The sequence below is a fragment of the Hemitrygon akajei genome, chromosome 4 (assembly GCF_048418815.1).
Source record: "Hemitrygon akajei chromosome 4, sHemAka1.3, whole genome shotgun sequence".
In the NCBI taxonomy this organism is placed as follows: Eukaryota; Metazoa; Chordata; class Chondrichthyes; order Myliobatiformes; family Dasyatidae; genus Hemitrygon; species Hemitrygon akajei.
Genome location: NC_133127.1, coordinates 39,243,971 through 39,258,572, shown reverse-complemented (window position 1 = coordinate 39,258,572; position 14,602 = coordinate 39,243,971). Strand labels below are relative to the sequence as shown.

General features: G+C 41.1%; 1 protein-coding gene across 1 annotated transcript in view; it reads right to left on the bottom strand.

Annotated features, from left to right (window-relative positions):
* stpg2 (sperm-tail PG-rich repeat containing 2) overlaps window positions 1-14,602 on the bottom strand; it is a 533,079-nt gene that overhangs the window by 499,347 nt on the left and 19,130 nt on the right. Inside the window, exons 3-4 of the mRNA XM_073041898.1 lie at window positions 7,936-8,085; window positions 5,442-5,591 (exon numbers count right to left, since the gene is read on the bottom strand). Coding sequence (XP_072897999.1) covers window positions 5,442-5,591; window positions 7,936-8,085 — 300 coding nt within the window. The remainder of the gene's footprint in view (window positions 1-5,441; window positions 5,592-7,935; window positions 8,086-14,602) is intronic.

The following is a 14,602-nucleotide window of genomic DNA, read 5'->3' as shown; positions in this document are numbered from 1 at the left end:
TGGAATGAGCTTTTCACACAGTGTGGTGTGTATATGGAATGAGCTTTTCACACAGAGTGTGGTGTGTATATGGAATGAGCTTTTCACACAGTGTGGTGTGTATATGGAATGAGCTTTTCACACAGTGTGTGGTGTGTATATGGAATGAGCTTTTCACACAGTGTGGTGTGTATATGGAATGAGCTTTTCACACAGTGTGTGGTGTGTATATGGAATGAGCTTTTCACACAGTGTGGTGTGTATATGGAATGAGCTTTTCACACAGAGTGTGGTGTGTATATGGAATGAGCTTTTCACACAGTGTGTGGTGTGTATATGGAATGAGCTTTTCACACAGTGTGGTGTGTATATGGAATGAGCTTTTCACACAGAGTGTGGTGTGTATATGGAATGAGCTTTTCACACAGTGTGGTGTGTATATGGAATGAGCTTTTCACACAGTGTGTGGTGTGTATATGGAATGAGCTTTTCACACAGTGTGGTGTGTATATGGAATGAGCTTTTCACACAGTGTGTGGTGTGTATATGGAATGAGCTTTTCACACAGTGTGGTGTGTATATGGAATGAGCTTTTCACACAGAGTGTGGTGTGTATATGGAATGAGCTTTTCACACAGTGTGTGGTGTGTATATGGAATGAGCTTTTCACACAGTGTGGTGTGTATATGGAATGAGCTTTTCACACAGTGTGGTGTGTATATGGAATGAGCTTTTCACACAGAGTGTGGTGTGTATATGGAATGAGCTTTTCACACAGTGTGGTGTGTATATGGAATGAGCATTTCACACAGAGTGTGGTGTGTATATGGAATGAGCTTTTCACACAGTGTGGTGTGTATATGGAATGAGCTTTTCACACAGTGTGGTGTGTATATGGAATGGGCTTTTCACACAGTGTGGTGTGTATATGGAATGAGCTTTTCACAGAGTGTGGTGTGTATATGGAATGAGCTTTTCACACAGAGTGTGGTGTGTATATGGAATGAGCTTTTCACAGAGTGTGGTGTGTATATGGAATGAGCTTTTCACAGAGTGTGGTGTGTATATGGAATGAGCTTTTCACACAGAGTGTGGTGTGTATATGGAATGAGCTTTTCACACAGAGTGTGGTGTGTATATGGAATGAGCTTTTCACACAGTGTGTGGTGTGTATATGGAATGAGCTTTTCACACAGAGTGTGGTGTGTATATGGAATGAGCTTTTCACACAGTGTGTGGTGTGTATATGGAATGAGCTTTTCACACAGAGTGTGGTGTGTATATGGAATGAGCTTTTCACACAGAGTGTGGTGTGTATATGGAATGAGCTTTTCACAGAGTGTGGTGTGTATATGGAATGAGCTGTTCACAGAGTGTGGTGTGTATATGGAATGAGCTTTTCACAGAGTGTGGTGTGTATATGGAATGAGCTTTTCACACAGAGTGTGGTGTGTATATGGAATGACCTTTTCACACAGAGTGTGGTGTGTATATGGAATGAGCTTTTCACATAGAGTGTGGTGTGCATATGGAATGAGCTTTTCACAGAGTGTGGTGTGTATATGGAATGAGCTTTTCACACAGAATGTGGTGTGTATATGGAATGAGCTTTTCACAGAGTGTGGTGTGTATATGGAATGAGCTTTTCACAGTGTGTGGTGTGCATATGGAATGAGCTTTTCACAGATTGTGGTGTGTATATGGAATGAGCTTTTCACAGAGTGTGGTGTGTATATGGAATGAGCTTTTCACAGAGTGTGGTGTGTATATGGAATGAGCTTTTCACAGAGTGTGGTGTGTATATGGAATGAGCTTTTCACAGATTGTGGTGTGTAAATGGAATGAGCTTTTCACACAGAGTGTGGTGTGTATATGGAATGAGCTTTTCACAGATTGTGGTGTGTATATGGAATGAGCTTTTCACAGAGTGTGGTGTGTATATGGAATGAGCTTTTCACAGAGTGTGGTGTGTATATGGAATGAGCTTTTCACAGATTGTGGTGTGTATATGGAATGAACTTTTCACAGAGTGTGGTGTGTATATGGAATGAGCTTTTCACACAGAGTGTGGTGTGTATATGGAATGAGCTTTTCACACAGTGTGTGGTGTGTATATGGAATGAGCTTTTCACAGAGTGTGGTGTGTATATGGAATGAGCTTTTCACACAGAGTGTGGTGTGTATATGGAATGAGCTTTTCACACAGAGTGTGGTGTGTATATGGAATGAGCTTTTCACAGATGTGGTGTGCATATGGAATGAGCTTTTCACACAGTGTGTGGTGTGTATATGGAATGAGCTTTTCACACAGAGTGTGGTGTGTATATGGAATGAGCTTTTCACACAGTGTGTGGTGTGTATATGGAATGAGCTTTTCACACAGAGTGTGGTGTGTATATGGAATGAGCTTTTCACACAGAGTGTGGTGTGTATATGGAATGAGCTTTTCACACAGAGTGTGGTGTGTATATGGAATGAGCTTTTCACACAGAGTGTGGTGTGTATATGGAATGACCTTTTCACACAGAGTGTGGTGTGTATATGGAATGACCTTTTCACACAGAGTGTGGTGTGTATATGGAATGACCTTTTCACACAGAGTGTGGTGTGTATATGGAATGAGCTTTTCACACAGAGTGTGGTGTGTATTTGGAATGAGTTTTTCACACAGAGTGTGGTGTGTATATGGAATGAGCTTTTCACAGAGTGTGGTGTGTATATGGAATGAGCTTTTCACAGATTGTGGTGTGTATATGGAATGAACTTTTCACAGAGTGTGGTGTGTATATGGAATGAGCTTTTCACACAGAGTGTGGTGTGTATATGGAATGAGCTTTTCACACAGTGTGTGGTGTGTATATGGAATGAGCTTTTCACAGAGTGTAGTGTGTATATGGAATGAGCTTTTCACACAGAGTGTGGTGTGTATATGGAATGAGCTTTTCACACAGAGTGTGGTGTGTATATGGAATGAGCTTTTCACACAGAGTGTGGTGTGTATTTGGAATGAGTTTTTCACACAGAGTGTGGTGTGTATATGGAATGAGCTTTTCACACAGAGTGTGGTGTGTATATGGAATGAGCTTTTCACACAGAGTGTGGTGTGTATATGGAATGAGCTTTTCACAGAGTGTGTGGTGTGTATATGGAATGAGCTTTTCACACGGAGTGTGGTGTGTATATGGAATGAGCTTTTCACACAGTGTGGTGTGTATATGGAATGAGCTTTTCACAGAGTGTGTGGTGTGTATATGGAATGAGCTTTTCACACAGAGTGTGGTGTGTATATGGAATGAGCTTTTCACATAGAGTGTGGTGTGTATATGGAATGAGTTTTTCACAGAGTGTGGTGTCTATATGGAATGAGCTTTTCACACAGAGTGTGGTGTGTATATGGAATGAGCTTTTCACATAGAGTGTGGTGTGTATATGGAATGAGCTTTTCACACAGTGTGGTGTGTATATGGAATGAGCTTTTCACAAAGTGTGTGGTGTGTATATGGAATGAGCTTTTCACACAGAGTGTGGTGTGTATATGGAATGAGCTTTTCACACAGAGTGTGGTGTGTATATGGAATGACCTTTTCACACAGAGTGTGGTGTGTATATGGAATGAGCTTTTCACACAGAGTGTGGTGTGTATATGGAATGAGCTTTTCACAGAGTGTGGTGTGCATATGGAATGAGCTTTTCACAGAGTGTGGTGTGTATATGGAATGAGCTTTTCACACAGAGTGTGGTGTGTATATGGAATGAGCTTTTCACACAGTGTGTGGTGTGTATATGGAATGAGCTTTTCACACAGAGTGTGGTGTGTATATGGAATGAGCTTTTCACACAGTGTGTGGTGTGTATATGGAATGAGCTTTTCACACAGAGTGTGGTGTGTATATGGAATGAGCTTTTCACACAGAGTGTGGTGTGTATATGGAATGAGCTTTTCACATAGAGTGTGGTGTGTATATGGAATGAGCTTTTCACAGAGTGTGGTGTGTATATGGAATGAGCTTTTCACACAGAGTGTGGTGTGTATATGGAATGAGCTTTTCACACAGAGTGTGGTGTGTATATGGAATGAGCTTTTCACACAGATTGTGGTGTGTATATGGAATGAGCTTTTCACAGATTGTGGTGTGTATATGGAATGAGCTTTTCACAGAGTGTGGTGTGTATATGGAATGAGCTTTTCACATAGAGTGTGGTGTGTATATGGAATGACCTTTTCACACAGAGTGTGGTGTGTATATGGAATGAGCTTTTCACACAGATGGTGGTGTGTATATGGAATGAGCTTTTCACAGAGTGTGGTGTGTATATGGAATGAGCTTTTCACACAGAGTGTGGTGTGTATATGGAATGAGCTTTTCACAGAGTGTGGTGTGTATATGGAATGAGCTTTTCACACAGAGTGTGGTGTGTATATGGAATGAGCTTTTCACACAGAGTGTGGTGTGTATATGGAATGAGCTTTTCACAGAGTGTGGTGTGTATATGGAATGAGCTTTTCACACAGAGTGTGGTGTGTATATGGAATGAGCTTTTCACACAGAGTGTGGTGTGTATATGGAATGAGCTTTTCACATAGAGTGTGGTGTGTATATGGAATGAGCTTTTCACAGAGTGTGGTGTGTATATGGAATGAGCTTTTCACACAGAGTGTGGTGTGTATATGGAATGAGCTTTTCACAGAGTGTGGTGTGTATATGGAATGAGCTTTTCACATAGAGTGTGGTGTGTATATGGAATGAGCTTTTCACACAGAGTGTGGTGTGTATATGGAATGAGCTTTTCACACAGATGGTGGTGTGTATATGGAATGAGCTTTTCACAGAGTGTGGTGTGTATATGGAATGAGCTTTTCACACAGAGTGTGGTGTGTATATGGAATGAGCTTTTCACAGAGTGTGGTGTGTATATGGAATGAGCTGCTGGAGGAAATGAGACAGGTACCATGGTAAAGCTTTGTTATGCTTTGCTATTAGTTGTTACATGATTATATTAAGCTCTCTCTTCTCCCATCAGGCAGGAGATATAAATGCCTGAAGCACATATCACTTGGCTCAAGGGCAGCTTCTATCTCACCATCATAAGACCATTGAATCGTCCCCTAGTTCTTTAACAAGGGCTCTTGACCTCAGAGTCTACCTTGTCAAGGCCTTGCACCTCACTGTTTGCCAGCACTGCTCTTTCTCTTGAACGGTGATATTTTACTCTACATTCTGTTACTGTTTTCCCACATACTACCTCAACGCATTGCCGTGATGAAATGACCTGTAAGGATGGCAGCAAACCGAAGTTTTTCACTGTAGCTTGGTGCATGTGACAATAAACCAACTTATTCATTATAAATGTTTTTTTTTTCATTTGTACTCCAGCAAAGAAAGAAAAGTTCAACAAAATAGATTTGCATTTAATTAACTTCATTCTTTTTAGTCTAACTGGGCTACGTTGCTGATACTCACGTATTGTGGGTTGTAGTAGGCGGGGCCTATTGACATGTCTCTGGAAGGAGGTAGGTGTCTGGACAGAGCACCATTTTCAGCCTCTTCGTAGCCGTAGGACTGGCTTGGTGCAGGAATCGATGGTGCACTAGCAGCAGGGCTCGTTACTAACTGCAGTGGAGAGAAGAGAAAACCATCATCTTTATACTGACAGCACACAGCCATGATTATTGTTCAATTGAAATTAGACAATGGATCCTTATCAATGTGACAATCTGAGCTTGCACATAACCTGCAATGGCACTATCAGATTTACCAGTTTATGATGGAAGATAGAGTCATAGTACTGATTCAAGTTAACTATGAACTTCCCTTGCATGATAAAGGTGATTTCTTGCTCAACCTCATAACGGCATTTACGCCTTACTGGTCTAACTTCCCTGCACTTTCTCTGCAGCTGTAACTCTACATTATACATTTTGTTTTGCTTTCCCTTTGTGCTACTTCAGTGTATTTATCAACAGGACTGGAGAAGGTCTCGGTCCAAAACGTCAACTGTACTCTTTTCCATAGATGCTGGCTGGCCTGTTGAGTTCCTCCAACATTTTGTGTGTGTTCCTTAGAAAAGAACTTGAGAGTTATGCTTTCCCTCACATTTATTGCACTGCACAGTGTTACAGCATATCCAAGCTTGGATTTTGTGCATGTTGGCAAATTTCCTCATCTACCACATCTGGAGTTCATGCTGCTCTCGGTATCAGTGCTGGGGCTGATTCCTGAGATGAGAGGGTTATCTTGTGAGGAGAGGTGAACAAGACTAATTCAGTGTTGGGTGTACAAATGTTTAAAAGACATTAGGACAGATGCATAGTCAGGCAACTTTTAGAGGTTAATGCGCTAAATGCAGGCAAATGGGACTAAACCAGGAAGACACCTTGATTGCAGATACAAGAGATTCTGCAGATGGTGGAAATCTTGAGTAATGCATACAAAAAGCTGGAGGAACTCAGCAATCAAGCAGCATCAATGGAAGAGAATAAACAGTCAAAGCTTCGGGCCAAGACACTTCATCCAGACTCAGCCAGAAACTTCATCTGTATACCTCCCTCCTTAGATGCTCCCTGACTTGCTGAGTTCCTTCACCGTTTTGTGCGTGTGATGGTATGGACGAGTTGAGCCAAAGGACCGGTTTCCATGCTGTTTAACTCTGACTCTAGAGAATGAGGGATGATCTGATTAAAACATACAAAATTCTTATGAATTTCAGAGTTGAGGCTTCCACTGGATGATGTGCCAAGGGAGGGGTGGGGTAGCATCATAGGCTCGAGAAATAAGAGGTCAGCCATAAGAAGAAATACTACCGAGAGAGACCGGTAAATCTTTGAAATTCTTTGAGCAAACACGAGGAAATCTGCAGATGCTGGAAATTCAAACAACACACACAAAATGCTGGTGGAACACAGCAGGCTAGGCAGCATCTATAGGGAGAAGCGCTGTCGACGTTTCGGGCCAAGACCCTTCGTCTTTATAAATAGACCTGATTCTGACTCCGATTACGACAGAGGGTCGTAATTTAGTCAGCTCCATCTTGGGTACTAGCCTACCAACTACCCAGGACATCTTCAAAGGACAGTGTCTCAGAAAGGCAGCGTCCATTATTAAGGACCCCCAGCACCCAGGGCATGCCCTTTTCTCACTGTTACCATCAGGTAGGAGGTACAGAAACCTGAAGGCACGCACTCAGCGATTCAGGAACAGCTTCTTCCCCTCTGCCATCCAATTCATAAATGGACATTGAACCCATGAACACTACCTCACTTTCTTAATATATATTATTTCTGTTTGTGCACGATTTTTAAGCTATTCAATATACATATACTTTAACTGATATACTTATTTTTTGCTCTTTTATATTATGCATTGCATGGAACTACTGCTGCTAAGTTAAAAAATTTCACGGCACATGCCACTGATAATAAACTTGATTCTGATTCCGATTTTACTGAATGATTTACCAGAAACAGGGGACCAAATGGCTTATTCGTGTTCTATTTGTCATCCCTTTAATTTCACTCAAACTTTTTCCTTGCTGGTAATTTCTGGAGACGTGCTTTAAATAGACTGTGCGTCTAAGCATACTCTATTGATGAAACAGACTGCTGTAAAATAGATTCAGCAATAAAATAAGTTCTGCAGTAAAACAGATCCTGCGGTTAAATAGATTCCGCAGTAAAACAGATGCTGCTATAAAGTGGGCCCAGCTGTTTCGTGGATAAATAAACACAGTTGAATAGATACAATGTTTTCAGTTATAAATCCTGCCACAAAGCCCTCCCTGCTTCCAACCCACTGGTAACACAGTGGGATCAAAAATTAGTTACTTTCATAGAACCACCAAGTAGAAATTGAGGCTGCTATGCCATAGAAACATTATCAATATCCTTTATATGCAGCCATATGACTGATGGAGAGGGTCCATGTTCTAGAGCTACGAAAGGAAGAGATTATAGCTCACCACCGTGCAGTGTGGCTTGGGTGCTTTAGTCATTTTCTCAGCAAGGTTCATTGGGTACACATCGTAGGAACAAGGTCCTGGTAAGTCTGCTCCAGCTTCTTTGAAACGGGCCTCCCTGTTCTTCATGCTCTGCCCTCCTTTGATACGCTCCTGAAATTCACAACATGGAGAACCGCAACACTGCGTCTTACTTACTCTAAGAAACTCAGGTGGAGAGACCTATGCAAAACCTACCCGTATTTCCACTTAATACACTAGTTTAGACCCTAGTTTGGTGCCGGCTGCAAACAATGTACATATCCAATCTTATATCCTGCCTCTCAAAATTTATTCCTTACTTTTCATTAACTTAATGCACATCACTGTTGTTGCTAGCAGGTTTTTAATCAAGTGTACGTCCACCAAGGTAACAAAAGCCTTTCAAAACTCTTCACAATTAAAATTCAGACAAGATTCACCAGCAAAAAGGAGATGAGATAAGGAATGTTCAATAGCACATAGCCAATTATGATCTGGAACACAGTTTTTAGAAAAGGGAAGTGTGAGATGAGTCAGTAATTCTTTCAATTCCCAGCACAGTCACGCAGGGCCAGAAAGACACCAGGTGCACTCTTTACTTCTAATGGCTCCAAAGAGAGAGACCTGATTGCTTTTATGCTTTGAATAAAAGGTTGCATCAATACCTGGAGCTGTAACTCTGATAGCTCAATACCAGGTTAGAAACCAAAGTCAAAGCTGGGCTTCTTGTTATATGCTTGTGTACATACATATATAAATGCAATGAGAAACTTACTTACAGCAGCATCATGGGCACATGACATCATATAAGCAGCATTCACAAGAAAAAAAAACATAAAACAAGTTTGAATTATACAAAATTTATGAAAGAAAGCGCACAATTAGAACTAAAAAAACAAAGTCCATTTTAATGCAAAGCGATCAAAATGGTCATCGTGTTATTAATCTGCAGTGATTGGGGTTTTGACAGTTGGTTCAAAAACAAATGGTTGAAGGGAAGTAGCTGTGTTTGAACCTGGTGGTGTGGGAGTTCAGACTTCTGTACTTCCTGCTCAATGGGAGAGGGGGGGAGGAGGGGGAGATCGACCCCTTTCGGAGTAAGTGCTCTGCCTGACCCAAAACTGCATATTTTATACACTAAAGATCAAAGGACAATTCAGGCTAAGGTCACAGGACAATTCCATTTTTACAATGCTTCCTTTGAACTACATGTAACAGTTTCAAATGCCTGGATTTTTCCCACCATCACGCGTCCCCCTTCGCACCTACATTACAGACACCCAAATACACACAAGTAACAATATTGAATCAGCATTGTTTGTTCTTCCAATTAACTTGGTTCACGGCTCTTTGGAACCCATTGATCAGAGCTGCATTTTAAACTTAATCCACAATTCACATTCAAATATGAATGCTAGTGGTTGAAGTCAGTTAAAATTAATTGCTACATGTGCTAACCCAAAAAAATCACTACCACATGTTCACCATCCTTCCCCTTCCTGAAGTCAATAATCAGCACTTTAGTTTTTCCTGACATTGAGCAATGGTTTTTTCTTCAGCAACACTGAAACAGGTGTCCACCAATCCAATGCCTCAAAAGATCATTGCAAAATTTCCAATTCAAGTCCCACCAAGACAGATGACAAATTTAAATGCAATTAAATTCTGGAGAAGTTAGAACTTAAGATACCCCATAAAGCTATTGAGTTGTCCTAAAGAATAAGCTGCCTTGCTAAGTGGTCTTTAGAGAAGAGAATTTGCTCTCCTTACACATCTTGGTCAATAAGTGACTCAGCCATGTGATTAATTCTTAACTGACCCCCCCCCCCACTTTATAATGGCCCATCAAGGATTAGCAGAATGGTTGACAGGCAGGGGGCAGCAAGTGTGAACAAAAGGGGCCGTTTCTGGTTGGCTGCTGATAACTACTGATGTTCCTCAGGGGTCAGTATTGGGATCACTGCTTTTCACATTGTTTGTCAATGATTTAGATAATGGAATTGATGGCTTTGTTTGCAGAGGACACAAAGATAGGTGGAGGGGTAGGTAGGGCTGAGGAAGCAATGCAATTGCAGCAGGACTTAAACAAATTGGAAGAATGGGGAAAAAGTGGCACCAACACACGCAAAATGCTGGTAGAACACAGCAGGCTAGGCAGCATCTATAGGGAGAAGCACTGTCGACGTTTCGGGCCGAGACCCTTCAATACTGACCCCTTGTGCCTTGTGCAGGAAGGCACAGAGTCGACTGTACTTCCTAAGAAGGTTGGCGTCATTCAATGTCTGTAGTGAGATGCTGAAGATGTTCTATAGGTCAGTTGTGGAGAGCGCCCTCTTCTTTGTGGTGGCGTGTTGGGGAGGAAGCATTATGAAGAGGGACGCCTCACGTCTTAATAAGCTGGTAAGGAAGGCGGGCTCTGTCGTGGGCAAAGTACTGGAGAGTTTAACATTGCATCGGTAGCTGAGCGAAGGGCGCTGAGTAGGCTACGGTCAATTATGGATAACTCTGAACATCCTCCACATAGCACCATCCAGAGACAGAGAAGCAGTTTCAGCGACAGGTTACTATCGATGCAATGCTCCTCAGACAGGATGAAGAGGTCAATACTCCCCAATGCCATTAGGCTTTACAATTCTACCGCCAGGACTTAAGAACTTTTTAAAAGCTATTATTAATGCTTTTTGAGATAGTGATTGAGATGCATATCATATTTTTTACTGAGTTAAGCATATCATATTTTTTACTGAGTTAAGTATTGTATGTAATTAGTTTTGCTACAACAAGTGTATGGGACATTGGAAAAAAGTTGAATTTCCCCATGGGGATGAATAAAGTATCTATCTATCTATCTATCTATTTAGGAGTCCTCGTGCAAGACTCAGAAAGTTAATTTATAGGTTGTGTCTGTGGTAAAGAAGGCAAATGCAATGTTGGCATTTATTTCAAGGGGAATAGAATATAAAAACAAGGAGATAATGCTGAGCCTTTATAAGACACTAGTCAGGCCGTACTTGGAGTATTGTCAACAGTTATGGGCTGCATATCTCAGAAAGGATGTGTTTCTGAGATTGGAGAGAGTCCAGAGAAGGTTCCAAGGCTGATTCCAGGAATGAAAGAGTTAACATGTTTAGAGCATTTGGCAGCTTTGGGCCTGTCGTCACTGAAATCTTGAAGAATGCAGAGGGATCTCATTGAAATGAGACGAGATGAAATGAGGTGTTGCAGTTAGGAAGGACAAATCAAGGTAGGACATACACAGTAAATGGTAGGGCACTGAGAGTGCAGAGGGCCAAAGGGACCTGAGAGTTCAGATACCTAATTCCCTGAAAGTGATGTCCCAGGTAGACAGGGTTGTAAAGAAGGCTTTTGGCATCCTGGCATTCATAAATCAAAGTACTGAGTATAGAAGTTGGGATGTCATGGTGAGGTTGTATAAGACATTGGCGAGGCCAAATTTGGAGTATTTTGCGCAGTTCTGGTCACCTAATTATAGGAAGGATATCAGTAAGATTGAAAGAGTGCAGATAAGATTTACTAGGATGTTGCCGGGTCTTCAGGAGTTGAGTTACAGGGAAAAATTGAACAGGTTAGGACTTTATTCCTTGAAGCGTAGAAGAATGAGGGGAGATTTGATAGAGGTTTACAAAATTATGAGGGGTATGGACAGAGTAACTGCGAGTAGGCTCTTTCCACTTAGATTGGGAGAGATAAATACGAGAGGACATGGCTTTAGGGTGAAAGGGGAAAGGTTTAGGGGGAACTTCTTCACTCAGAGAGTGGTGAGAATGTGGAATGAGCTGCCATCTGACGTGGTAAATGCGGGCACACTCTTATGTTTTAAGAATAAATTGGATATATACATGGATGGGAGAGGTCTGGAGGGTTATGGACTGGGTGCAGATCAATGGGACTAACAGAATAAAGTTTCAGCACAGAATAGAAGGGCCGAAGGGCCTGTTTACTGTGCTATGGTTCTATGGAAACAACCGAACGTTGAAAGGACTAGATAGGGTGGATGTGGAGAGGATGTTCCCTATGGTGGGGGCATCCAGAACTAGAGGGCATAACCTCAAAATTGAGGGGAGACCCCTTAGAACAGAGGTAAGGAGAATTTTTTTTAGCCAGAGAGTAGCAAATCTGTGGAATGCTCTGCTACAGACTGTGATGGAGGCCAAGTCCGTGCATATATTTAAGGCGGAAGTTAATTGTTTCCTGATCACACAGGGCATCAAAGGATATGGTGAGAAGGCAGCTGTGTGGGGTTGAGTGCAATCTGGGATCAGCCATGAAGGAAGGGCGGAGTAGACTCGAAGGGCTGAATGACCTAATTCTACTCTCTCTTATGATTTTACGGTCTTATGGTCTAAGGTACTGAAATTTAGGGAGCAGCAAAAGATGCTCCCAGACACACAAACCTCTAATAAATTAATTACGTAGCCCGAATGAGACAAGTGCCTTCAAGTGGGCAATGATTCTGTTGAAAATGTCGTCTCTTGACCTCTAAAAAGTCTTCAACTGTTATCTGTAAAAGAGTTGTGGTAGAGGCACAGCTATGCTGGATTGTCAATTTTCTTTACATCATTAATTTGACAAACAGTATGGAAATAACAATTAATCAGCAGATTATTTCCTGGAGACTTTGCAAGAATGTTATTTTCTAATAATAAACCACTTAATGTGCAAGAAATTTGTTAATGATCGTAAAGAATATATGATTGATTTCAATGCTTTAAAATTGTGATGACTAAAATTTATGTAACCTGTATTGGCACTAATGGATCTCAGGCTACAAAGTGGAAGCATAATACTATATATTTGATTTAATTCACCTATATACCAAAAGTAAAATGCATATAAATTGCTAAATGGCACCATTACAATGTAATCTTTGGTAAGAACAGTTATTTGTTTTATGTTTCTCATACAAAGAATATATGGCTTTGGGAAAATCCATTATGTTTAAATCCTGCAGAAAAACCTGGAGAGGTTTTGTGTGCATCTTTACAAAATTGGACGAGCCAGTTCTTGTTGGAATTGTAAAGCTATTTTGCGCAGTTGAAAATAGCCATGGTATAATGGCTCTAATCAGGAAATTGTAAAGGATTGGCCAATTTTTTTTTTTTAAAGAGCCACAAAAGATGAAACAACCTCCATGCTGTTCCACTCTACAACTCATGTTGTCAGAATTATTTATTTACTTATTTATTTTTCATTTGAACAGCTTGTCTTCTTTGTACATTAGTTTGTTAGTCTTGGTGTGCAGCTTTTCACTGATTCTATTGTGCTTCCTTCTTTTACTGTGAATGCCTGCAAGAAGGTGAATCTTAGGGTTGTATTGGTGACGTGTACATACTTGGATAGTAAATTTACTTTAAATTGAAACGTTGAGTAACAACGTCGTCCACCCGGGCACACTGCAGCCTTTGGGATTCAATGTCAAGTCCAGCAATTTTGATAACTTGCTTTGCCTATTTGTATCAGAATTAGCCAATTCTAGTTAAGGTTAACCATCTGCAGTATGATCTCAGTTTCTCCCTCCTCTGACACTGCCTGTTCTGCTCAGCATTTCCAGCGTCCTTCTTTTGGTTTTAGGTTTCAGCAACTTTGTAAGCCTGCAGTTTAGAGCATATATGAGTCTTGATGTTTGTTTTCTCTCTGTCTTGAACATGGAACAGAATTCTTCTGATCTTAATGCCAATTTATAACGAATGTCCTCTTCCTGTGTATCATCCATATCCTGTCACAATCATGAGTCTGTCTAAAAGCCACATTAAAATCCACCAAACTGCCTATTTCTATTACTATCCCTGGTAACTTATTCCAGACAACTACCACACTCTGCGTAAAATACTTGCCCTTCACATTGCCCTTAAATGTACTCCCTCTAACCTTTAAAGCACATCCTTTGGTATTTGAAATTTCTATCCTGGGGCAAAGACTCTGACTGAATGCCCTATCTTTGCCTCGCAAATATTTTAAAAACTTGGATCAGGTCACTGCTTAGCATTTGAAACTCCAAGGAGAACAGTCCAAGTGTGTCCAGCCTTGCCTCGTAGATCATACACTCTAATCCAAGCAACATCCTGGTAAACCCTCTTCTGCACTTCATCCATAGGGGTGAACAGAAATGAAACAATACTCCAAGTGAAGTCTGACTAAAGTTTTATGTAGCTACAATGTAAGTTCCTTACTCTTGTACTCAACACTCTTACCAATGAAGGCAAGCTTGCCGCACATCTTCCTTACCACTTCATCTACTTGTGTTGCTATTTTCAGTGAACTATGCACTTGAACCCCAAGGTCTATTTCATTTCAATGTCACTGGTCTTCCCAAAGTTCAACACCTCACACTTGTCCAGATTAAACTCCATTTGCCACTTCTCTAGCCATATCTATAGATGATCTATATCCCTTTGTTTTCTTTGACAGTTCTTTATATTGTTCCCAATCTTGGTGACACCTGCAGTTTATTAATCCATCCATCTATACTTTCACCCAAGTATATATAGTATCACAGAAGACAGAGCTCCCAGCACCAATGCTTGCGGAACCCCACCAGTCATGAACCTCTGGCCAGAAAAACAGCCTCGTATCCCTACTCTGTCTTTTACCAGCGAGCCAGTTCCAAATCCAAACTTGCAATTCACCC